The 26,746-nt window shown below is 36.5% G+C and overlaps 1 protein-coding gene across 18 annotated transcripts in view; it reads left to right on the plus strand.

Moving 5' to 3' along the window:
* Positions 1 to 26,746, plus strand: part of DMD (dystrophin) — a 1,110,121-nt gene that overhangs the window by 790,561 nt on the left and 292,814 nt on the right. For all 18 annotated transcript variants that reach the window (XM_072349305.1, XM_072348356.1, XM_072348443.1 and 15 more), the window contains one exon: positions 8,986 to 9,221. In XM_072349305.1, coding sequence (XP_072205406.1) covers positions 8,986 to 9,221 — 236 coding nt within the window. The remainder of the gene's footprint in view (positions 1 to 8,985; positions 9,222 to 26,746) is intronic.

Raw genomic sequence — 26,746 nt, forward strand, 5'->3', positions numbered from 1 at the left:
GTCAATAATGATAGCTCAACTTTGTATTGCAGTCTTTAATTGGCTTGAGTCACTGGGTAGAGTAGCACAGACTTAAAGCTTTTGCAGACTTTGAGTAGTCTTTTGGATGTTTCTAAACACTGTGCCTCAATTATTTCCATGTATTTTCTTCAGTCTTAGCTGCTCCATTCCAAAGGCATTATCTTCTATTTCTAATTTGACTCAGAGACATTTTGAACCTGAACATATAGCTGTATGATTTGGTTTGGAAGGCATCTCCAGAGATCACTTGGTTGGATTCCTTACTCAAGCAGGGAAGCTCAGAGCAGGTCCATGTCCTGGTGACTTTGGATGATCTCCAAGGAGAGAGAATCCCGTCTCTCTGGGCAGCCTGTGCAAGTGCTCCATCACCTGCACAACAAAAATGTGTTTTCTAGTATTCAGATAGAACCTCCTTTCAGGTTTTTGTTTTTTTTTTGCGCTCTCACTGGAAATCACTGAAATAGCTTTTTTTTTTTTTTTTTTTTTTTTTTTTTTAATATCCTCCTTTCAAAAATTGACATACATGGGTAAGATCCCCCAAACTAAGGATGAAGGTCTAAGCAGACCCAGCTCAGTCTTTCCTCACACCTTTTTTTCCTCGTACTTAACTTTCTACTAAAAAAAATTAGGCTTTGGTGTCATTTATTAATTTCATAGTAATAACATATTATAAACTGTAACTTCTGTGATGAGTTTTATTTCTTTAAACATAGTATCACACGTTCATCTGTAATTAATTTTCTTCCTGACAATTTTTAACCTTGGCTTTCTACTTCCATTTGAATGTCTTCAGAACTATGGAGGTTTTAATTTATGTCTCTATGTCCATCCCAGTACATAGGCTATTACAGATCTAAGCTTTAGTTAACCACATAAAATTATCAACTTCTGTTTTTCACATGTATTGATCTAATTATTTGTAGGTATAATGACTTTTTAGGGGCAATCAAGAGCTTTTTGTATGTGCTTTAAATTGATGTTAAAAGCAGAATGTAAATGTATATATTTTAATGTATCATAAATTGATATCATTAGCAGGTGATATGAATATTACCTAAGATTTCATAAAATCAAATACTGTCACCTGTCAGTATTCTTAAATTAAAACTTTATCCATGAAATATCCATATAGTTACTAAATCATCTTTTTTCCGAGTAATTCTTTGAGAAAATTTTTTGAGTACTGTGTCCAGTTTTGGGCACCTCAGCACAAGAAAGAATGGAAGTACTGGAGCAGGTCCAGAGAAGGGCAATGAGGCTCGTGAAGGGCTTGGAGAATCAACTGTGAGGAGAGGCTAAGGAAGCTGGGGCTGTTTAGTCTGGGGAAAAGGAGGCTGAGGGGAGACCTTATCACCCTCTTCCAGTACCTGAAAGGTGCTTACAGTGAGAGTGGGGCAAATCTCTTCTCACTGGTGGCAAGTGACAGGATGAGGGAAATGGCCTAAATTTACACCAGGGCAAGTTTAGGTTGGGTGTTAGGAAACACTTCTTTACAGAAAGTGTAGTTAAGTACTGGAATAAGCTTCCCAGGGAGGTGGTTGAATCGCCATCCCTGGATGTGTTTAAGAGCCGTTTGGATATGGTGCTCAGGGATATGATTTAGCAGAGGTTTTTTTTAGAGATGGGATACTGGTTAGGCTGTGGTTGGACTTGATGATCTTCAAGGTCTTTTCCAACCTGGGTAACTCTATGATTCTATGAAAATATTCAAGGCTAAAACAATCAGACATATTTTTAATTATTCGAACTGAAAAAGGATCATTTCAAATCATGATTTTATTTATTTATTTGTTTGTTTGTTTGTCGATAGAGGCTGATTTAAATGTTACAAAAATGTTAGCATAGACACACAATACTGTTAGGATAAGTATTTTCCACGTTTATAACAGTGGGTGGAATTTTGTTGGCAGTGATTTTTATTTTTTTTTTATCAATATAGAGAACTTTGTGTTTTAACCAGCGGAAAAATCTAGTCTTTGCTCTACTTTTTTTTTTTTTTTTTTTTTTTAAAGCATTGATATTAACTATGTTCATAAATTTGCCCACTGTTATTATTGCCTGTCTTTCAGAACTCCTTTGTGACCCACAATACTTGGCAGGTAGCAGTAGCTCGCTCTGCAAAGGTGTCATTGGCAGAGAACACCTTGTGTGGAGAGCTTGTATCGCAAGGGCCCAGTACTCATAACTTTGTGTTCTTAACTTTGAAGGACAAAGATGAGGTTATTCATTTATCACTGGGACAAGGAATAAATCAGCCTCAGAACCACCTTCCCAGGCCTCTCTAAGGGATATTTGCTTCAAGTTTAAGAATATGAGTGTGGGTTTTTATCAGAAATTTGATTGTAATGACACAGAATAAGAAAAACAAACAAATAAATAAATAATAAAGGAATTGCCTTTAGTAGATGTTAGGTTTTAACTTCTGTTATTGTGGCATCAAGTTTTTTTTTCTAATCAGGTTCACGTCAGAAGTGCTGGTGAGATGGCACTGAACCATTCTGTGGAATGCACAAAACCTTTGCTGCCTGACATGTTTTCACTGAATCAGTGAACTGGGGGGGTTGGCCCCCAAATGTATTCTTTTTGTCAAATGTATTCTTCTGTTTTCCTGGGGGTAAACTGTCTGAGTTTAGTAGGTCTATGTTACTCATTGTCTAAAGGATTTAGGGCTGACCTCTCCCTCACTGGATATTTCTAACTGTGGAAAGAAATCCTGATGATAGAAATGAAAATTGCTTGAAAATCTACCTCCAGTTGCTGTGTTATTTCTTCTTTGTCAAAAAAGTTTGACCTGGTCACTCTGAATGTAATGCCTATTCATTTCTACCAAAACTACAACAGGTACAAATAGCACAGTATTTGCTAAATTCTCAGCTACCAAAAAAACTACTTTCCCACATAGTTTCTACCAGTAACTGTGCAATTTAGCCAGCAATGAACAAGAGCTTTCATGTCATGCTCGTGAAAATCTGCATGGCAATTCATAATGCAGCCTGTCTTTCATGATGCTGCTTCTACTGCTGAAATGCACGTTTTCCTGCCTCGTAGCACTCACACCCACCAGTTGGTCTCCATCAATGTTTAGCAAGCATCAATAAATGTCAGTAGGTTACATTTTCTCCTCACGGAGAGGTTCAGTGATAAAGCTTTGGTTCATCCTCACTCCCACATCAGACCCGTTGTGTCACAGTGCACTTCTGCTGCCATCTGTCACACAGCAATAACACGTCGTGGAATACTGGTTGGAAGGTTTGACCTCTACTGCCATATCACCAATATCTACTTCTGGCTTTGTGGGCCAATATAATAAAATGGGTGGGATTATAACCCTCAAAGTTATTATTAATGTATTAAAACTGCAGCTTTACTTAAAGCACTTAGAAGAATGGTTAGGAATACTGTGAATAGATTCAGCTCCACTTAAATATTTTACCTTGTGAAGGGACGTTGGAAGTGGTTTGAAATTTTTGAGAGTGTTGTCCTTCATGCTGTCCATTCTGTTCCTGTTAGCTAAATAGGTTTGGAGGTTTGGATTTTTTCAAAGCTGTCAGTCTGGTGCTCTCTTGAAACACATCACTGAAATAAGCAGAACAAATTAGAAAAAATGCTTTCCTGCAGTTGACTTAATTCTGCTTTTATTTCTGTGTTTCATATTTCAATTTCAATTTCATGCCACATTTTTATTACTTCCACTCTTGATGTTTAGCATTGCAGATTATTTGCAAGAAGCACAGAATACTCATATTCTCTCAACTTTTACCCAGTGTATTTCAAAGCTCAAGAACAAGTTGAAAATCACACTTATTGTACTGTATGTACTGTACTGGAATACCTGGAGTATTGCTAGATTGGTTTTGGGCTTCGTGTTAAATAGTTTAGTTCTGTGCTTTATTTTGCTCCTGTTACCACTCTAGGTTGTTTCCATCTTTATTAGATAGTAGGAGGTGTTAACAAGGAGTTAAGGGTAAAGGTACAGATCGATGTGGTTTAACGTCTTTATTTCTAATTGTTGTTTTGTGGTTTATTGTGTCACAGAAATGAACTGATACAACTGTTAAATAAATTGAAAGATTAAGTCCTTGATCATGTTTCTAGTGTGATACAGTAAGATAGGATTTATTACCTGGATATTTGAAAGAAATGATTTAATTCCTTTTTATCCCCTTTGAGTCACAGAAATCATCAGTGCAGTTCTGGATAAATTTCTTCAGAATAAGATCTGTTGCTATATATTGTGTGATAAGTGTTGATTTATATTTCTCGATTATTTTTAATCAATTATTTATACTCTTCCATTGGATTAATTATGTCATATCTGTGCAAGTGTATAAGAAAGGACAGATGTACTCTTTTTAGTGGCATTTTTGTTCTCGGGGAGGATAATATCAGAAGAGAAACATACTGTACAACCTCATTTTTATGGTAATTGCCATAAGTAATTTGATAATTCAGAAGTTTCACCTGCTAAGTCAAAATGGAGCAGGTTATTACCTCACTCAGTAGTGATAGATGCTGAATCTTGAATTTTTTAAGCAGGATATTATAGTGGTCAGTGCTTTGGTGCCTTTATGTTAGTACCTTACAGTTCTTACTATAGTATTTCAAATTTCTTGGTGCAAAATAAATACCTTATAAGCATAGGAAAAATTAATCCAAAGTCAGAGCAGTGAAAACATACTAGAAGATTAGGAATAGTCTCTTCTGGAATAGATGCTATTCAAAGGAAGAGAGGTGTGTGTTTATTTATTTATTTATTAACTTATTTATAATTATATATATATATATATTCACAACCTCTGAGTGTATTCTCAGGCCAAAATGTGTAAGAAGCTAAGAGATATCAGGCTGTCTTATCTGACAGCCTGTGTCTACTGACAGAGGGTCTGTAGAGTTCCTTAGGAAGTTTTTGTTTGATCTTCCTGAAATATTATTGAGAATAGGAATTCCCTCTGAGCTAAGACAACATCTATGTAACCTGTGTAAATGCCAAACTAAGTGACTATTCTCATTTGCTAAGAGCCTTTGGAGTCACAGAGGAAATACAAGGCCTTTATGTGAATGTGTGGCCAGATGAAAGTGGACTCAAGCATCCATCCCTTGGTAGAGAATGGAAATTAACACTTAGGCATGCTAAACACTCGGCTATGTTTTTCAGTAATTGCACACATCTTGACCATGATGCGGAATGGCTTGGTGCAAATCACAAGACTTTTTCTGAATCAGTATGACCTACAGTATTATGGAATTAATGGGGGACAGAGTGAAATCAGATTGTGTTTTGGAACTGTTACAGGAAATCATGACTGATATGTGGCGTTGAAATCCCATACAGGAGTGAGAGAATAGAGCAAATCCTGTGAATTTATGTCTTGAGTATATAGTAGTGTCCAACAGGTTGTTAGTATCCTGTCCAGATAGAGGAAGGCACAAAAACACATGTTGCCTGAAGGTAATAAATGATATCCTTCATTTGCTTAAAGCCTTCTCTGTCATTTTCTTCACCCACTGAACAAGATGAAACATTCAATAACGTTCTATTTGTAAACATTAAAATAGTACAACCAAAGCAGTGTTGGCAAACTGCATGCACTATATTTGCAGAAGTACTCTACATGTGAGGATATTAACTATTATTTCTTGGCCCTTTTTGAACTCACTTTATTTCTGGGTAGAGCAGAGAGAACTAATATTTTGTTGTTGTTGTTGTTGTTGTTGTTGTTGTTTTCCTAGTGATACTGTTTGGGATCATTTCAGACCATTGAAGTTTTCAGGCCCTAAGTGCCAATTCAGTCAAATAAGTAACTAATTATAACACCTTTTTAATGTTGATATTCTTTTCTAACTTCAAGGTACATTAGCAAGTGAACATAATAGCAAATGAATCTACCAATTAAATAGTTCTTATTTGTCTGAATGTGTGAAGTAACTCTATTGTAAGTTCCTCTTGCCTTAAAAGAACATTACATAGCTGTCTTTCCTTTCTCATCTTACAAGTCTTAATGTGGAGTTCCTACCTTCCTTGCCTTTTCTGCTTGATGTGAGCTTGTTTAAATGTTACCTTCAACAGCCTAAAGTTGCAACTACACAAGCCTATCCATTTTTTGGAGTCATTTGTGATCTGCCACTGTAGGAAGAAGCTGTGATCTTTCCTCTCCTTTTCTACTCCCATGCAGCAGTATTTTCCAAACTCTGTCCTCCTCCATCTGCTGACAGCCAAAGGAAAGCTATGATATATTACTGCCATGGGGTGAAGGATGGGAAATGCTATATTTGTTGCCAGAAGTGCCAATCACCATTCACTGTTGAAACACCTCCTTTCTGATCTGCTCCTAAACAGGGAACAAGGGCTGAATGGAAGGGTCATGAATCTGAAGATATAGGCTTTGAACCGTGAGATAGAACTTTTGTTTTAGGTAGTGAGCTGAATCCTCAGCTCAAAGCCATACCCTCTGCTAGTCATGCCAAATAGTGAACAACAGGCTCAGTACATTGTTTTCCATGCATGGAGTCTTATCTGGTGTCAACAGCTGTGGGTGAAGTGATGCATAAGAACTCTGAAGTACTGTTAACAGTTTACCTACACCAGGAGTGATATTGAGGCACTGACTAATCCCAGTGTGGCTGAGGCTAGAAGAGACCTCTGGAGGTCACCTGGCTCAACCCCCTCTCAAACAAGGACACCCCAGAGCAGGGTGCCCAGGCAGCTTCTGAAGATCTCCAAGGTAGACGACAAAACCTCTATGGGCAGCCTATGCCAGTGCTCCATCACCCTCACAGGAGTGCTTCCTGATGTCCAGTTTGTGCCTGCTGCCTCTTCTCCTGGTGCTGGGCACCACTGAAAAGAGCCCGGCTCCATGCTCTTTGCACCTAGAGATTTTTGCATTCAGAGATTTATAAAAATTGGGGAGATTTCCCTGAGCCTCCTCTTCTCCAGGCTGGGCAGTAACAACTCCCTTGGCCTCTCTTTATATAAGAGGTGCTCCAGTCCTTCATCATCTTGGTGAATCCCTTGATTACCTTGGTGTAATCTATGCTTCCATCTACATCATTTAGGTAAGAAGTATTAGCATGGGACATAAAAGATCTGGAGTAATTGCAACAGAGATGGAAAAAAAAAAAAAACAAAAAACAAAAAACAAGAAACAAGAAACATGGTGAATACCATTTAATAATTATTTACAAGTGTGTACGAAAGTCTAATAAAAAGAAAAAGGTGGAAAGGACATTCTTCAGGGTTGTGGGGGGGTGTAATAAAAACTGCCACTCTACACATACTCTGTCATAGTTCAGTGGGGTGTTACAAAAAAAAACCAAAACAAACAAACAAAAAACAAAACAAAAAAAAACAAACAAACACCACTTTACAAGCCTCTGTCAAAATGAAAATATGTATATATATTTATGCATTTTCTCATCTGCTTGTGTGATTTTCCTTAAAAAATGTTCTTTATTAGAACAGCCATTACAGTAATTATTACATTTCATAGTTTGTCACAGGTAGGTGATTTTAAAGCACAAATAGAAGTACAAGGTTTGCACTTCAGAAATATGGCAATGATATGAGTGGGAGGATAAATTTATTTAATTGCAGTATATGTCATTAAAAATCACCACTTGCATGAGTCACCTTTGGTTATCAAAATACTGCTCTTTATTCAGGTTGGATAAATAATGTGGATGTTAGTTGATTTGGTAAATTGTTTGTAATCATGCTGCATTTTTAATGCTGAGAACATCTTACGCTGCTTTTAGTGACAATCATTTAGATACTTGTGTGCAGTTCTTTCTGCCTTGCTGAAGAGGATCAATGATTCCCCAGTGAAGTAACTCAAACCTTTTGTCATTGAAAAAGATGTTTGAATTTCTTGGCAAGAGTGGTTGATGCTACTGATTTACTATTTTAATTTTATGGCCGAACTATTGAACCTTTGCTTGCTGCTTCTGTTTTTCGAATTCAGACCTACTTTGCTGAATGGCATAAAAGGAAAGACCACCTAACAGGAAATTGGTTCCCTCTACTCTGTAAAGAGACTGGAAAAACACAGATGAATGTCCTAGGCCCTTTGCAAATTTATATTCTGTTTTCAATAACCATGTTTTGCAGTTTGGTATTAGAAAACTCATAGTCTCTTTATGCAGACGGCACTCTGCACTGCTTTTTTTTCAGCTTTTTCATGTTTGATTGATATGTTGTTCAGATAGTTGATTCAGATAGAAACTACTTCAAGAAGTAGGTATTCAGACTCTTCACTTCTAGTTGGTTTAGCACCTCAAGCCAAGCACTGAATAATCCATTGATTCTTTAAAACCCATCTATTTTAAATCAAGAAAGGGCACAAAGGATGTGCCCATTTTCTTCAAACAGAAGGAAGAAATTTAACTAATTTTCACATTATAACACATGATTTTACTATGTGAGAATTGTCCAAAGCTAAATGTTTTTGCAAAATCATCCATATCAATCACAGATCCTGTGGGAAATACTGACTAGTAACAGAAAGTAAGAAGATGATTGTCACTAAGACAAATTCATAGCTACAGGGAAGCTGGAGACTATAGAAGAAATGTGTTTCTAGATTTGTGGTCGTGCTGTGATAAACTAGATACTACAGCCTACTCAACCACACTACTAGATTTTGGAAGATGAGTCATTTATAGAGAATCTACAATGACCTTGAGTGAGTGTTCTCATTATACTGAGAAACATTTTTTTTGTTACTAGGGCCCAGGATGAAATCTGAATAAGCTGAGATTGTTGAATGTAGAAAATATGGTATAGTAGGAATACTATGAAAAAATGAATTCATGTATTCATTTAATTTTAATTTTCATATTTCCCGTAAACATAAGAGCAAAGCAGTGAGTATATTCCTGTATATCCCTTTCTAATGAATAAATTCTGTTTCTGAAATAAACATGATTATTCATTTATTCAGTACTTTTTTTTTTTTTTTTTTCTTTCAGTAACTTCTGGTCAAACTGTTGCTGTGGATACACAAACCAGGGTAACCAAGGAAACTACTAGCTTCACACCAGAAATGCCATCTTCTGTGCTTTTGGAGGTTCCAGCCTTAGCTGACTTCAATAAAGCATGGGCAGAACTCACTGACTGGCTTTCTCGACTGGATCGAGAGATAAAAGCTCAGAGAGTGACAGTAGGTGATCTTGATGATATCAACGACATGATCATCAAACAAAAGGTATGAGAAACACTGATTTTTCAAGTTGAAAGCCTCATGATCTTTATTCCTTATAAAATCATTTCAGACAGGATATGGAAAAAATGATAGGCTACGGTACATATGGTGGTTATTTAAGCTACTTTATCTTATAGTTATTGGCTTAAATATTAAAATAATTAGTAAACAAACAGAAAGTGATCCTTTCATAGTGTCCCTGCTACTGAGAGCAAATCTTTTTATCTTTCTGTTGCTTGTACTGATGGTATAATAACAGAGAATGTATGGCAGTGGTTGAAATATGAACCACAAGCGAGAGAGAGTTATATAGTAAACTCCAGATTGCCAAGTGAAAAGATACCCCACTTCATGCCTTTCCTTACATTGTTTTTGTAATGACTTTTTGAGAAGCTTCTGTCCTACTGCTGTTGGGTTATGAAAAGCTCCTCAGTCATCCTAAAGAAAAGAACAGTTTGTTAACACAGGTGTTTTATCAGCAAAATTGCATCAGTTTTACTTATCTTTGAAAACACACAAAAATAATATGGAAATACATGTGCAAGAACAGCAAAGTCTAAACTGACTTTGTCTTCTCAGTAATTTGTTGTTACACAGTTGAAAGTTAATTACCTGCCTTCCAGATTTAGCATGGCTCAATATGAAAGATTTGGCTTGCCTGTTTGCAAAACTTTACAATGTTAAATTTACATTCAGTTCTGTTCTAAACTGAATTTAGTTTGTAAAACATTCTTTTCCTTCCTCCTTCTCCTAATAGAAAGTCTGATTTATTTTAGGAAAGATATTAACATTCTTTCTTTTTGCTTAAAGTAAAAAATAAAAGGAGAAACAGTGGACAAATACTGACTTGTAACTATGCTAAGCAGTGTTATATGAAGGGTGTATATTAAAATACACAGATGTCTGGTAGGATTTATTCTGTTTGTTTTCTTGTACTTCTTTTGTTTATATGTCAATTTAAACTTTTTGTTTTTGAGACTTTCAGTTTACTTTCTACATCAGCAAAAGGTTTCTTTCATGTTTTTTAATGACCATACTGGCTAATAATATTTTCTATGTTTAATTATATAATTTTTTTATTAATTGATGCATCTTTTACAAGTGGTGCATGTATTTTAGTAATTGGTAGTTGCTGCATCTCCTGTAAGTCTACAAGATTAAAATAGTTTATTTGTCATTTAAAAAGATCTAAAGGAGTATTCTCTGTACATTATTTTTCCACCTTCTTGAGAATTACTGTATAATTGTATATTCTTGAATGCTCGGTTCAGAATTATCTGGGTATCTTACCTTTGCCTCATTATAGCTTATTATTGTGGCAGGCAAAAGCTTTAGCTACTTTTCTTTCATAGATGTCCTTTACTTAAATGTGTGTTCATGTCACTAACTCTTGAAAACCACACTTGTCGTTAATGTTATACATGTTGTAAAACTGTCTGGTTTATATCTGCCTTTCATCTAACTCAAAGCTGAAAAGCTAGTCAGCACTATTGTAGTCTTCCTCTCACTTGTTTTCCTGGCTGGGTACCATCTCTTTTTTCAATCCCATGCTGTGCTGGTAACAAAACCAGCAGGAAAACTCTTTTTTGTGTGTGTTTATCTCTCTAATTGGCTGTGCAACAGAATGTGACATTTAATATAGTCTCTGATGAAATGGAGGAATCAATGTCTAAATATAGGCTACAGTTCTGTTAACTTGCTTCCACTTCTCTAGTGATCATGCAGAGAAGGCACCACTTAATAGACAGAGACAAATATAGAGAAACTTTGATTCTACTCTTAAATCTGTCACTGAATTACTAGGTGAGTTTAACAGTCAGTTTTAGCCAGGAATTTCAACATGACTGTACGTGTTAGGTTTCGTTCTCCAAAACCCTTGTTTTCTAACATGTGAAGTATCTATGGCAGTAAGTGAGCTGATGAAGTTGGATGTGTGAAAAATCATGACAAAGATTTTCTCAATTGGAAATCCAAAAGTAGTGCTTGCCTTCCAAAATCTGCACATTGTGTAATGAGCATAGTCATGCATCTGCTGTGATTGTTATTTAAAAGTCATTGAAAGACACGCTATTGTATTGTGATCTTCTTTGATAGTTGGTTGTACCTCCACGGGGAGGTACACTGTTAGCTCTAATAGGAATTTCGTTTTAGTAGATTGACAACATTTTGTTTTGTTTTGTGCATCAGATTTTTTACTTTAGGTATAAAGTATCATTTTAACACTGCTGTCTACCTCCCTTAGAAAAATTCATCATTATTAAGGCATATGCTTCCTGAAATCGTTTTATTATAATGCATCTTAAGTTATCCATCTAGAATTCAGAACGGTTGGTAAGCTACCAAGCCCTTACTGTTTTGGGATTTTGTTTCCATTTCATGTTTCTTTCAGTACAGAGAGCTTCATGTATTAAAAGAAATTGAAATGTCAAGGCAAACATTTTAAAAGCAAAGAAGTCTGATATCCTAGCAACGTATGTAACATGACATTTTCTAAACCATGCAGGTAAAAGTAAGTGACCTTAGGTTGTCCTTTCTTTCACAGCAGCATGTAATGTTATTGAAGCTGAGTCTCTGAGGGTATTTTGGTTAGGTTCATTTCATTCTGATTGTGTCACAAGACCACAACCACTAACTCTGACACATTTTTCCTCCATAAAAGTTTAAGACATCATTAGCCCCCACTTGAACCCCTGTTTGGAAGTGATCACAGTGTATTGGTACCTCTGTGTGAGTAGTTAGGATAATAAAGTACCGTGCACAAATGTTGATTATGGAACAAAACAAAACAAAACATGACAACAGTTTTAAAAAGGAAATGTTTTTGTGACAGCTTTCCTTTAAAGAAAGAAATGGAGCAACTGAAATTCTGCTAAGCAGTGAACATTCTATATAGTAAAATGGGCAAACTAAATGAGTAGTATAATGACTGTTCATTTCAGACATCTCTGGTTAATCTTTCTGTCAAAGGAGTGATAGGTATTTCTTTCATGCAAGTATGCTATGTTTGACTTCGCATCTGTGATTGCATATATCACTACATTCTGTGCAATTAAAAGATACGAAAAAGTTTGTAGTTAAAAAATGTTACCATCAGTTCCATGTTTTCATTAGGGAAAGATTATTGTAATCATCTGCTTGAATACTGATGCTCTTGATTTGATCCTCAAAGAAATAGGTTTAAGGCAGGCTTACAATTGGTTTGTGAGTATTTTTTCTTCAGATAACCTTCGTCTATAAATGAGGTTCAGAGGAAATAAGAATATATAGTATGCCGAGAAGTAAGTAGCTAAGAGTCATGGCAGAATTAAGTTTACACTTTTTTTTCATTTCCTTGTCCTTACTTTACAGGAAATAAGATGTTTTAAATATGATGGTTAAGTAAGGATTCTTTGTAAAAGAGGAAATATAGACAGAAGAACATGATAGTAAACTATGTTTTCCTGTGTTACAGAAGGTGAAAGGTGAAGCCTTTCCTTATCTAAAATGCCAGAAATTCTGATTTGGCATCATTATATTTTGAGGAAAACTTGCAGTGGGAGTAGATAGATTTCTGCTGAAAACAGTGAAGCATGTATGCTATGCAAAGCAGGAGGATAGTCAGCAATTCCATTAAAAGAAATCAACTGCTATAATATCTTAAAATTTAGAATTTTAACCATGGATTTTGCATACTTTCCATGCAAACTTCTTTTAGCACATGTTATTGAAAACATGGCTTTTAGCTGTAGTGGCTGAAAATGTAATTTTATTTAATATGAAATATTATAATAATGTGACAGTGCTGATGAATTTGGCTAAAGCTTTTGGTTCTGAGAGTCTTTGTTTAGTCTACACCCTCAGATACTTTATCGGCATTTGAAGATATCTACTATAGAAGAACATCATAGAAGATATTACACTTAGAGCTGATTTTTTTTCCACTTATTTTATTCTGATATGCTTAAAGTGAGGAATTCACTACTAGTCCATTGCCCATGTATGGTGCTAGTAAGTTGGAAAATGTTCATATTTTCATAATCAGATTCAGGAGCATTCCTTCATGATGTCATGCTACTGTGGTGGTTGTTTTTGAAGCTTCAATTTGCCTAGGATTTTCCATATACATATAAATTCAAAGCTAGAGCCATTTCCCAGACAACTGTTGGATCAGAGACAGCTAGATCTCAAAGCTAGAGTTGAAAATGTTTGTGCAGCACGCTTGTATTCGCTGGTAGTTTTGTACACCTCCTCTGCTGGCAGAATCCCAGAGATGTCTTTATGACTTCTGTGGTGTGGAAAACCTTCTTTATTTCTATGAATTTCACATATAATTTTTCACTTGTGAGACTACTGTCATAATTTTGTGCATATTTTAGAGTGGTGTTCTTCTGCTTAATATTGGAAGCATAGTAGAATTCTGATTTTAAACAGTTGTGCTTTTAGGCTCCTTAAGAATTCTAATTTATAAGAAGTACTGGAAGGATGATTTCAGTATTCTAAATGAATAAAATACTCATCACTGAATAGAGTAATACTAAAATAAAGTTTGAATTACAAAATTTGTACGCTGAACAATTATTACTATTTTTATTTTAGTAGAAAGAAGAAAAATGAAGATACATCAGCCTTTTAAGATTATTCTTAAAGAGTGGGAAATGAAGTGGGCTGCTCTAGAGGGACTGGAAATGAGTCTTGAAAGGGAAATGAGAGGGGAAAAATCTTCTGTTAGCCTGAAAATTGAACCTCAAGGGATACAAAAATTGTGTCAGGAGAATCTTTGTTAATACTTTGTAGCAGATAAAGACAGCTGATATTTTAAAACAGCTTGACCACCTCATTATGGTATGTCAGAGAGTAAATTTGTTTTCTGCAACAATAAAAAGCTGTCTAAACACTGCATTTTGAAGAGTGATTAACAACCATTTCCTTATTTCTCTTAAATGTTAATCACTAGGATGCACATAAAAAATTCACCTCTATGAGTCTGAGACTAAACTCATTGATGTAAAAGAGTTACTTTCATCATTTTTCAATTAGTTTTTAGTCAGGCTGCAAATCATCACTAAAACGAAAAATACCATTGTGCCAAAAGAGAACTTTCCTCTGTTTGCTTTTATTGGCCTATTGTGAAATAAACTGTTTTTTTTGTTTTGTTTTGTTTGTTTTTTTTCCCCCAATTCCTGAGAAATAAGATTGCAGGAAAAGATAAATTATTGTGATTAGTGCAGCTGGCATCCTGTTAGTTTCAGTGGGTAAGGGACAAGAGTCTAGAAATTCATTTTCAATTGCATTTCTGTGTTGAGGATTAGAAGTACACATTTTTCACTAGGGTTGCATTTTTCAATAACAAATATAGATCTGACCTATCTTAAAAATATGTATGACCTATTCCATCAAAACTGGATTCTACCTCCCCTACTCGTTTATCTAAATCAATCTTTTACTGTGTATGTTTGCAGACTGGTAGTATGTGCAACTCAGACAAAAAACAGTGGACCTTCTACAAGAAGGCAGAAGGTGCGAAAGCTGCATAAGTCTTCATGAATTCTGTGTGTGTCCAGTTGGAAAGAAAGTTGAGCTATATTCTGGGCTGCATATAATTAGATTCTAGCCAAAACACTAAGGGAAGTGATTAGTCCCCTCTAATCAGCATCTCTGAAACTACATTTCAAGAGCTCTGTCTAGTTTTGGGCTTCCTTTTGTACAAGAAAGATATGGACGTCTTGTCCTTGGCCACTGGTCAAGGGCACTTGATGTGTGAGGGACCGAGGGCCTGGGATTGCTCAGTCTGGGAAAGAGAAAGTTCAAGGGGACTTAATAGCTGCATATGGCAGTTTGCAGAGATTCACAGCAAAAGCCTGAGAAGTGAGAGGACCCATGCAGCAAAGGGAATTTGGATTAGATATTAGCAGAAAACACGTTCACATCAAAGATAACGAAATACCGCAATAGGCTGTCCAGGGAGGTTATGGATTCTCCATCCTTGGGGTTACTCAACAGCAAAGTGGACAGGGCCCCGTGTGACCTGAAGTGTTTCTGAATTTGGTCCTATTTCAGCTCTAAATAAGTTAGGCAAGATGATTTCTAAAGATCCCTTCCAGTGTAAATTATTCTGTAATGATACATCAGTGCTATTTATAAAGAGCAAGGTTCAGTGTTGTATGTCTTGTCAATGAAGTATGCTTTAAAGAAAGGTGAATATGGCTTTATGCCACTTTTTCAGACTTCCCACCTCAAATATGATTTGCTCTAAGACCTCATACAATTTTGACAAATCTTTTTGTGTGAAATTCTGCAGTGAGGGTCTGTATTTGGCAGTTACACAAGTGTTAAGGCGCTATATTTTTCTATTCATGTTAACATACGTTATTAGCAGTAGTAACAGGAATAGCTATGAGTGTTTGTGTCTTTATTTAGAAATAACAAGAAATACTGTTTCTAAATGATTGTGCAGTGTATAAAATTCTAATCTAGTTGTGATCATAACATGCAAATTAAAACTAGCAGGACTGATTGTATATTTACTCATATTTGCTGATTTTATCTGTTAAAAGATGGAGCTCTTCTCAAAGAAATAAGTTTTCCATTGTCAGAAAATAAAAATATCAAGTCCAAGCAGAAGTTCTTAATGAAGCTGATCTTGGAACACTGTTCTCTTATACAGAAAAAGGAAACAATCTCAGAATTTTAATGAAGAAAGTCTACTGTCTCAAAACATGCACTGTTAGTTTCTCATTGTGCCAGGGGTGTTTTGCTACTTCTATAAACACTGCCTATTAATAGTATAGATTCAGGGATCTGCTAGCAGATGGATAATTCCCTCTTGAGGCAGAGCAGCCAGCAGTGTCATTATCATCCTTCTCTCTGAAGGAATTGTTTCTACTAAAATTCACTAGCTTTTTAAGCTGTGGGATGTGTCAAATAACTAGTTTCTAGTGACTTAACTTCTATTGCAGTAAAATGAATTCTTGGAATTCCTTCTTCTCTTTTCCCAGTATGCTGTAATAATTTTTTGCACTTAGAGAAGCTTTCATGTGGAATTTTCTGATGCTTAAATTGTTTCATAACATTCATGTGAAGTAATTAAGACCACTGTATGTAGAAGGCAGGTGTGCAATGGAATGCCAGGAAGAGGCAACCACTAACTCACTAAGGCTGCTTTGAAATATTTAAATTTTATGTAGAGCTACTTGTAAGTCAAAGGTGAAAATCATAATAACAGCTATAGTGGCATAAAGGCATATTTGTTTTCAAGGATGTAATGGTCCTGAATACCAGTCCCCACTCACTGAACACTAGGCATAGTGGTGGAAATCATCATTAGATCTGAGATGAATAAACAATAACTTTCTGTGGATCTGGGGAGGGATAGAAGTAATTCGACACTGCATGTATTGGCAAGTTTTTATTTTGGGGGACATATTCAGAATTTGTGTAATCTTCACTCTGCTGCCCCACATTCTTCCCCATCTCTTTGGAATTTGGCTGGTCTGGTTTCCATCTGACTGGAGTCCCTGTTGGTCCATTTCTTTTTATCATAGATTCTGCTTTTGTTTCTACTGAGCTGAATTTTGGCATGCAGAAGATGAGGATATATAATCTAATTTTGCTTAACACCTCTGACAGCTAATTTCCTTTGTTAGTGATGAACAATATGTTGAAGAAACACTAGGTTGTGTTTTGTTTTGTTTTGTTTTGTTTTTTTCACTAGTCAGTGGGGAAGAATTGTATTTGTTTGTTTTGTTAGATATAAAAACAGTACTGTAAGAATAAGTTCTCAAATGTTCATATCTACGGGCAAAATAGACAAAATATTATTTTTGTACATTATTATGTGCTCCAATGAAATCCAAGAAAATGACTGAGTATACTTTGAGTCTGAAATATGAAAATAATTCCATTAAATGAAGTTTGACTATATGTTTCTCTGAAGAAAGACTTTAAAGCATTTTCCTGAACTGAGCCAGAGAACTCAGTACTTCAAACAGTCGAGTTCTGAAGGACTTAATTAAAAAACACAACTGTTTCTGTAGTAAATATGGGCCATTACTTGGACCTGTCATCTGTCTCTGTATCTAGCCAATACAATAAGCAAGGTAACAGATCAATTCCTAAAACTGGTTTGCTGCTTTTGTGGACCACTGCTCTTATTGAGCTAAAAGATCAATTCAGCTTATCACCATGGCACCCCTAATGTTCATGTGCTTTTGCTTATATGAAAAATTTTGTGCAGCCAAATGTGAGCAGTTTAGTCACCTCACTGAGCTCCCAACTTTCTATGTTTCTGGACTTGTCGAGTCTTCCAGCCGAATGGAACTATGTGAACTGAGGTTCATATAGTTCAAATGTTATAACTCTGTTATGTTATAATCCACTACATTTGGTTAAGAAGATTTTTCCTGATAGCTGCTCATAAGCAAATTCAATTGCTGCAGTTGCCTGCTGCTCACAGAAGTATGGCTTAAGAACGGGTTTTTTTCTTATTGTAAAAGCTTCCACAAGAAATGGTCAATGAAATGTAGGAAGACCGGTCAAGGTGACAAAATATGAGCTAAAGTCCCTCATAAAACAAGAAAAATGTTTAATATTCAGCCATTTGTTTTTGTGTGCTTAAATAACTAGGCAAGATCAAGGTATAACTGCCCAGTGTGACGTGTTTTTCTCAATATATGCTGCATGACAAGCTCTGATGTGGATACCTATACTTGGTCTGACTCATCCCAGTCTTTCTGGTGGGCAGTTTCCTACTGGAAAATTGGAAGGAGATAGCACATGCCATCAGCAGCACAGTGACTGTATACTCTGAGTCAGACTCATGACATAATCCTGCAAACAAAGCAGATTTCCAATAGTGGGTAAGAGCTACTTCCTACCCTTCAATAGCACAAATAAGCTCCTGAATATCCAGACCTACATTACTCCTTCGGAACAATGAAAAACATGCTGATTTTTCTCTGCCTCATCTACCTGTCTCCTTTGTCACCCCTGAATAACATCGGCCCAAGTTGTAGTTTTAATTAGATTTTTGAAGTAAAAAAAAAACAACAAAAACAAACCTACAAAAAATAATTAATGTTCTAATATTAGAAATAGTGAAACAAACAAACAAATAAATAAATAAATAAATTGTATTTTCATATTCCAAGTGTCCCTTTCTGATGCTTTAACAGAACAGTTGGACACTCTTTCTCTGAAAAAAAAAGTAAGATGAGCACTTCTAATTGGAGTAGAAGCAGTTTATAATGTTTTGGGAAAAAAAATGGTTCTGAAGTAACACAAATATCCTATTTTATTTCATGTTTGTTTAATGTTGTTTGGAGAATCGTCTGTTACATATTTGCACCAAAGAAGGTAAAAGAAAGATATCATAAACAGTAGATGAAATTTAGCATTTCTCTGCTTGTGGGGAACAGTGATGGGTTTTGGCCTATTGTGAGTTGCCAGAGATGTCTAACTGTGTATGTCACAGTATCATTTATTCAAACAGACAGTTCTGAAGGTGGCATGGTGTGGCACTAGAACTCGGTGTAAACGTCCAACCTTTTAACATATGTTTGACCATATGAATGGGACTGATTTCCTTTGTGACATCTTATCACTGTGTCTTAAATTCCTACTGTGCATCACGATCAGCACTGATAGCTTTTTTAACTGTTCTTATAAATCCTTCTACCTCTTCATATGTGGCCCATATGGCATAATATTTCTGTGATGAAAATTGCTATATTTGACACATTCCTACAATGACATTCAGATGCAGGATTCAGCTCTGCAAAGAAACTGTGGTGCATCAGAAACAATAACAATTACTTCCCTATTTGTTTGTACTGTGTTTGCAGATGGGGCTTTTTGTTGTTGTTGTTGTTGTTGTTTTTGTGGGTTTTGGTTTTTTTTTTGTATTTTTTTCCAAATTTGTCATTAAAACATATGATAAAGTACAACAGTACAGGTGCTAGTAAGATTGTTTCTGCGGGTACTAGGATCTAACTCTGGGAGTTTAAAATCAGCTGCTGTGAATCGGTTAACAAAATCAACCATCTCAGATTTTCCTTTCGTGTAAATATTCTTGGATTGATTTAGAGGAAAGCAAATTAGTAAGCTTAGTACTAATTTACTAAAGAGGATCTTTTATGTACATCAGTGCAAGTCAGGTAGAGGTGCTTTGAATGCAGTGGAAGCTGCAGTGAGGATGAGCGGAGTCAACTGACCTTTCTGAGAGATGCTTGTAAGATGCATCATATCATATTGTTCTAATGTTGGAAACTCAAAAATGGCACTTCTGCTTACCTGTAATAGGGTGCTTGTTCCAGAACTATGCGTATCTGCAATAATAATCCATTATAGGTGCTGCTAATAGGATCAACTGAGAGAGAAAATGGTGTGCAGAAAAAGCATATGTGATTTTGTACATTTAAATTATGGTAACATAAGATACGTAGATGGAAAAAAAAAGTGCTTATTTATAAGCAGTTTTGATCAAGACTTGGATCATTATTGCACGTTGGGGAAAAAGAAGCTTTAATTGTCTCACAGGTCTTGTGGCTGTGATTAAGAAAAGACATAAAGGATGGGTGAACTGTTGGTGAAAAGTGGGGTGTAGGAAGAACAGGAAATTAGTATGTTAAATGTTAAATTGGAAGAGTTTGCAAGAGGGTTAGTTTGTCTCCTTTCAGACATAGTTATATAAAGATCTATATTGATGAAGTGTTAGAACTCAGTGAAGGAGGAATATTTGTAAGATACATACATCCTTATTTTTTATCTAGATGAGACTATGCAAATATATGTTAGCAGGTTTCTCTCCGTCACTCCCTACTGCTAAATGACAGCAGTTGTTAGGTGAAGAAGTATTCACACTGATAAGGAGGTTAAACTTTACTCATCTTTATAGAATGCTGTCTAACAAGTATCATTCTTCTAAAATTTCTAGTTAGTGTCTGAGGTAAAACATCATGCATGATGAAACTTCCTTTATTCAGTCATGTTGGTTCATTCTGTATATTAGTTTCTATTTTTCATGAAATTATTTTTCAATAATTCTTTTTTATGGTAAGAATTATTGCATTTTGCATGATGACGAGTATTTTTCTATAAAATTACATTATCTCCAGTCATTAGAATGATTTATACAGAAGCCAGAATTGTCTGTGGAGTCTAAGAAAGTTGTGCACCTGACTTCTAATTTCCTTGGGTACTCATTAAAATAATTCCTTTGAAATTCTTTCAATAAGCAATCTTAAAATCACAAATCTTAACTAAAGTAACTTGAGAGCCTTTGGAGACCTCTTAGTTTAGAAGTATTTTTTCTTGCAAGAAAATGTTGTGGATTTTTTTTTGTTTTGTTTTGTTTTGTTTTAATTTATTTTCCCACCATAGGAACATGGAAAAAATTTTCTCTTGACTACGTATTTCACTTCATGCCCAATTCCAAAGTGCATGGGCAGTTTGATCAGGCTTTGCTGTAGGACTGATGTTCAGGGATGCTGCTTAACAGTGTATAGGACAAATGATTCTTCAGCCTTTTTGGAATGATGGGTAAATAGCCTTTTAGGTTATGATGATTAATAATCAGATCATTTTCAACTTTCTATCCTTCTACTGTCATTACATAATGAGAAGTTTTCACTATAATTATCATTTCCAGCACACACACAAAAATGTCGAAACAGCATTTTATTTTTTTTTCCAATTCTTTCTCGGAAAGGAAAAGAATGAACGGCAGGACTCATTTTCAGTTTCCCGTACATCAAAAGAATTGTAATGGATTGTTAAAAATAGTGTGAAAACAAGCACTTTTCCCCAATACTCAACTGAAAATGATTATCTTCTTCTTTTAATGTTTTGCTACTAATTCTTCTCCTTTGAGGCATTCTCACTTTATTGCAGTCCATCTCTGTAGTTTCTCCCTTCCTTTCCCAAACCTCTTTGAGTTTCTTCATTGGTGGATGTGCAGGAAGGTGACAGTGTATAGAGGATTCTTGTTTCTGTGAGAATTCTCCGTAACATTTTGTTGCTCAGCAGCAGCCTGTGATCTTGTCTTCTGCTTAGGGGAAAAAAAAAAAAAAAAAAAAAAAAAAAAAGAGAATTACTGAAATAATTAATAATTATTAATGCTGAAATAATTTCTGAAATAGGTAAAGGTTATATGTTACAAGATTTTAGTTTTACTTCCTATTTTATGGTTTGCACTGAAGTGTGCTCAGAAAATAAAAGATGGGAATGGCTACACAGTGCAGTAATTCTAAAGTTCTCTTTCTCAGTTTGATACCGTTTAATGAAAACAACTCTGTCATTTTGGGATAATGGTTGAAGTTGCCCCAAAAGCATTATTAAAATAAAGAATTCTATGAAAGAGATTTGGTTGAATACAACCCAGACCAACCTGGTAGCCTTCTATGATGTTGGCACTGGCTGGGTGGATGGGGCGAGAGTGGTGGATGTACTCTACCTTGATTTCAGCAAAGCATTTGATACTGTCTCCCACAACATCCCACAACAAAGCTGAGGAAGAGTGGGATAGATGAGTGGACAGTGAGGTGGGTTGAGAACTGGCTGACTGGCAGAGCACAGAGGGTTGTAATTGGCAGTGCAGGGTCTGGTTGGAGACCTGTAACTAGCGGTGTTCCCCGGGGGGTTGATGCTGGGTCCAGTCTTATTCAGCATCTTCATCAATGACCTTGACGAGGGGATAGTGGCCACCCTCAGCAAATTTGCTGATGATACAAAGTTGGGAGGATTGGCTGACACACCTGAAGGCTGTGCTGCTATTCAGCAAGACCTGGACAGGCTGGAGAGCTGAGTGGTAAGAAATCAGATGAGGTTTAACAGAAGCAAGTGTAGAGTGTTGCACCTAGGGAGGAGTAATTGCATACACCAGTACAGGTTGGGGGATGACCTGCTGGAGAGGAGTTCTGCAGAGAGGGACCTGGGAATCCTGGTGGACGACAGGTTGGCCATGAGCCAGCAGTGTGCCCTTGTAGCCAAAAAGGCCAATGGCATACTGGGGTGCATTAAAAAGAGCATGGCCAGCAGGTCGAGGGAGGTGATTCTCCCCCTCTACTCTGCCCTGGTGAGGCCTCATCTGGAATATTGTGTCCAGTTCTGGGCACTTTTGTACTCCCCAGTACAAAAAAGACAGGGATCTCTTGGAAAGAGTCCAGCGGAGGGCCACAAAGATGGTGAAGGGCCTGAAACATCTCCCCTATGAAGAAAGGCAAAAGCCTACAGGTCTATGAATATTTGAGGTGTGGGGGGCAAAGTGGTGAGGCCAGACTCTTCAGCAGTGTGTGGAAACAGGACATCGTGAAATGGACAGAAACTGGAGCATAGGAAGTTCCACATGAATGTGCGCAAGAACTTCTATATGGTGAGGGTGATGGAGCACTGGAACAGGCTGCCCAGGGGTGTTGTGGAGTCTCCTTCTCTGGAGATATTCAAGACCTACCTGGACGCCAACTTGTGCAACATGGTGTAGGGAACCTGCTTTGGCAGGGGGTTGGACTCGATCTCCAGGGGTCTCTTCCAACACCTACGATTCTGTGATTCTGTGAATTTACACTCCTATCCTTGCAGCTCTGGGTAGAAGGGAATAGCATTTTGAAGCACACAAACCGAAGTTAATGTTACGATTGTGGTTCTTTCACCTTGTGGTGCAATTAGATGCTGATGGGTGGCTGAACTCCACCAGGCTGCACTCTCACTCTCCCGCTTCAATGGAACAGGGAAAGAAAATACAGTGAGAAAAAGCTCATGGGTTTAGGTAAGGAAGGGAGATCACTCAGTAATTACCATTGCAGGCAAAACAGACTCAAATAGGGTGATGTAATTTATTGCCTATAATGAACAGACTAAAGCAGTGAGAACTAAAAGCAAAGCCCAAACACCTTTCATTATTAACTTTTTTGACCTCCTCCTCCCCACCACAAATAGAAAAGGAGAATAAGGAAAGAGGACTGCAGTCAGTTCATAATGCCCTGTCTGTGCTGCTCCTCCATGACCACTCTTTGCCCCTGCTCTATGTGGATCTCTTATGGGATGCCTTCCAAAACTTATTCTGCGTGGACTTCCACAGGCTGCAGCTCTCCCTACACTGACCCAGCACGGCTCTATACCACAGGGTCCACCCCTTGGGCACTGCTTCACTCAGGTCCCCATGGGCAGCAGCTCCCGTATCCCTCCTGTCCCACTGTAGGCCATTCCCCATTAGCTGCTCCTGTGGGGTATCCACGGGCTGTGTTGACTTCAGGCCTCATCCACTGCTGCACCGTGGGCTACTCCATGGCTGCACATGGAGATCTGCTCCATGCAGTGCCCATGGGCTGCAGGAGGATGGCCTGCCCCTCTGTGGGTCTCTCCTGGGCTGCAGGGAGTTGCTGCTCAGTGCCTGGAGCGCCTCCTGCTACAGAGGACACTCAGGCAGCCCTTACACTGCCAAAACCATGTCATATAAATCCAATACAAAGAAAACCCAGTATGCTGAAATTTTTTGTAAAGCCTTAAAAATGTTGTTAGTTATTTTAGTAAAGGAATGGAAGAGTGAAGGCAGAAATAAATGATATGCATCAAGATTGTGGGCGTACTTTTCCAAGGACATGAAAATGAAAGGGGTGATCTGTTTTTACAGATTATATTTTGCTGACCTTTTTAGGAATCAAGTTTTTAAAAAAATCTTATATCTTCCTTTTGTAATACAGTGCTTTAAATGTACAATAGGGGAACAAAATGTAATCATCCAGAACATCACTCAAATCTTGGTGACTTACATACCTACCTTTTTTAAAAACATAGGATTAGAGTGTGCCACAAACCAAGCATTTAATGTAATCACTCAAATGCAGAGATGTTTACTATCTTCCTCATCCTCTCTGGTGTACATTCTATTACCATTGCTTCTTATCCAGATAGTATGGAGATTTGCTGCGTAGGATTATTTTAAAGGAAAAAGCTGTGAAACTGTACGGGGCTGGGATATATTTTTACAAATTATTTAAAGACAGTTAATTCTATTATTATCATTAATAATTATTATCCTATAATTAATAATAATAATGATAATAGTAACAAACAGTAAAATCACTAACAGAATAAAACAACAAAAAACTGCACTGCTTTACTTATTTTAATTGTATTTCAGCTGCAGTAAAATTCCTAGCATATCTTACTGAGCAGTGACAGCATCATCCATAATTCTTATTTTTAAACATAAAATTGGTGCAGATTGTAACAAAAATGATTGTATGTTTCTTGCTGCTGAAATGTTAGATGTGTTATCTGAGATTTCCAAACCATTTAACCATTTGGCCATCAAAAAGCAGGCTGTTATCTGTTCTGGCATTAATCTACTTGCAACTGCTACTTAGGAGCACAGTTTCAAAAGGGCAGCAAATATGCGCAATGTATTATAATTATGTCCTTTTCAGGAATAAGTAATGCAGAAAGGATTCTTGAACCTCACTTTTTTGTACTAATGTCTATAAGAAATCATTAAAAAACAAAATGTTGCTATAAGATTTGTTTTCTAATGTATTGCATGAGGTTCTGGAGGCTTTTGAAGTGGTGATGAAATGCAAAATCATATATATGCGTAGTATGAGGGGAACTTTCAGTGTAAATTCAATCAAGAATGAAATGTTACTACATTGCAAACACCTCCTGGGTTTGTGCAGAGGTAATGGAGCATGGGAAATAGATAAACTGACAGCCAAGGGAAGAAGAAGATATGTGACTTTACTCACAACTTGGTTTAATAAAACTCTCAACTTATATTGCGCAGATAATATATTGTTTTGTCTCAATCCAAATCACCTGAGTTTTTATTCCATGTATTTTGCAGACTGTAATTTGGTGATAGCGACTTCTTTGTACAGTTCAGGAGTGATGAAGAATTTCAAGTCAGTTAATAAGATAATGTGCATGTCTTTTCTGCTACGAAGCTTTTAATTTGCCTTGGTCAGGAAGGAAGTCATATTCTGCTTTTAAGAAATGACACAAAGGGTGTGGTATTTAATATTTAGGGGGTACAAATAAGAAAGGGCTGGGTTTAAAGCACCTTCTGTAAGAGCTGAGTATGGGCTTACGTATTTTTTTTCTGCTTTTCCATTATTCTTACAAGTTTATTACTATTTTCAAACATGGTTTAAGACATTTGTAATTCCTAAGTTTGCCTTACACAGTACTGAATGGGTTCAGTATGTCCCACTTCCTGTCACTTCCTGACATTGCTGTGTCTCTAATCTCTCTCTTCAGTTACTTCTGGTCACAGGCTCATCATATTCTTTAGCTGGAATATCAATGCTAGGTTAATTATTGGAATTCGCTGTGATTACATAATTAATCTGAAATACTTTCTGATACACGACAGCATTCACTATACGCTTGTGCACTATTTTGTCCCATGAGGAACCTGTTACGCCAGTTAAAGCAAGCTCTGTAAATCTCAGATAAGAAAATTAGGCCAGCGGTCTTCAGTAGAAGAAAAAACAAAGAAGAGGAAGTGTTACACAGCTATTTTGTACTGTCATTCCAATAAAAATATCATACTGTAACAAACTTCAGTGATGAAGAGGGACTGATTTCCAATAGCAGTAACCTAACTCAGGGGTAATCATTTAGTAAGTGGTATTTTTCTAATGTAGTTGGTCAGTCTTCAGGTACTGTTTCTCATTCTCTCCTTTTTATTTTTCTCTATTGTTAAGTAATTAAAAGTTGAAAATGTGTTAGTTATAGGAAATGCAATTGATTATATTTTTATGCAAAATAACCTGTGAAGTTCTGTGCCAAGTATTGCTCTGGGTTATCACAGGGCTCTGTAGTTATTCTGTTTTGTGTAGGGTTTTTGTTTTGTTTTGTTTTGTTTTTGTTTGTTTTTTGTTTTTGTTTTTGTTTGGTTTTGTTGTTGTTGTAGTTGTTTTTTGACATGAAGAAATAATAGGTGTAATAAGTAGATCTTGAAGGATACTGCATATAAATCATTTCTGACCAATTTCTGTCTAACCTGCTCTGAAAGTCAGGACTTCTGTAACTTTGCAGAAATTTTATTACACTGCTTTGCAATCTTTGCAGTTCAAAGATGTTTTTCTCCAACCTTCATATCTCCTACTGCAATTTAGGCTAATTATGTCACCACAATGGAAATTGTGAACAGCTTTTTCTCTTTTCCACAGCAATAGCCTTATATATTTGAAGGCTGTTATGAGTTCAGTTCAATCTTCTCAAGACAAGCAAATCCTGTGTTGTTTTTTGTTTAGTTTTGTTGTTTTTTTTTTTCTAATTTCTTTCCTTGTTTTTAGACTTTGGACCAGCTGTCCAGTCATTTGCAACCCATTCCTATGTTCATCCAGTTTACTCAGCTAGTTATTTGAATGCTTTGCATTTATTGAATTGAATTCTCAGGTTTTTTGAGTCTGCTTTGAATTGTTCTTGTCTTCCCAAGTGGTTGCAGCTGTTTGGTTTGGTATGTACTAAATGTACCTTCAATTTCATCAGCCAAGCAAAAAATGAAACTAATGATTAATTTCAGACATAGGACAGATCTCTGTGTAACCACACTT

This window comes from Excalfactoria chinensis, chromosome 1, assembly GCF_039878825.1.
Source record: "Excalfactoria chinensis isolate bCotChi1 chromosome 1, bCotChi1.hap2, whole genome shotgun sequence".
NCBI classification, from domain to species: Eukaryota; Metazoa; Chordata; class Aves; order Galliformes; family Phasianidae; genus Excalfactoria; species Excalfactoria chinensis.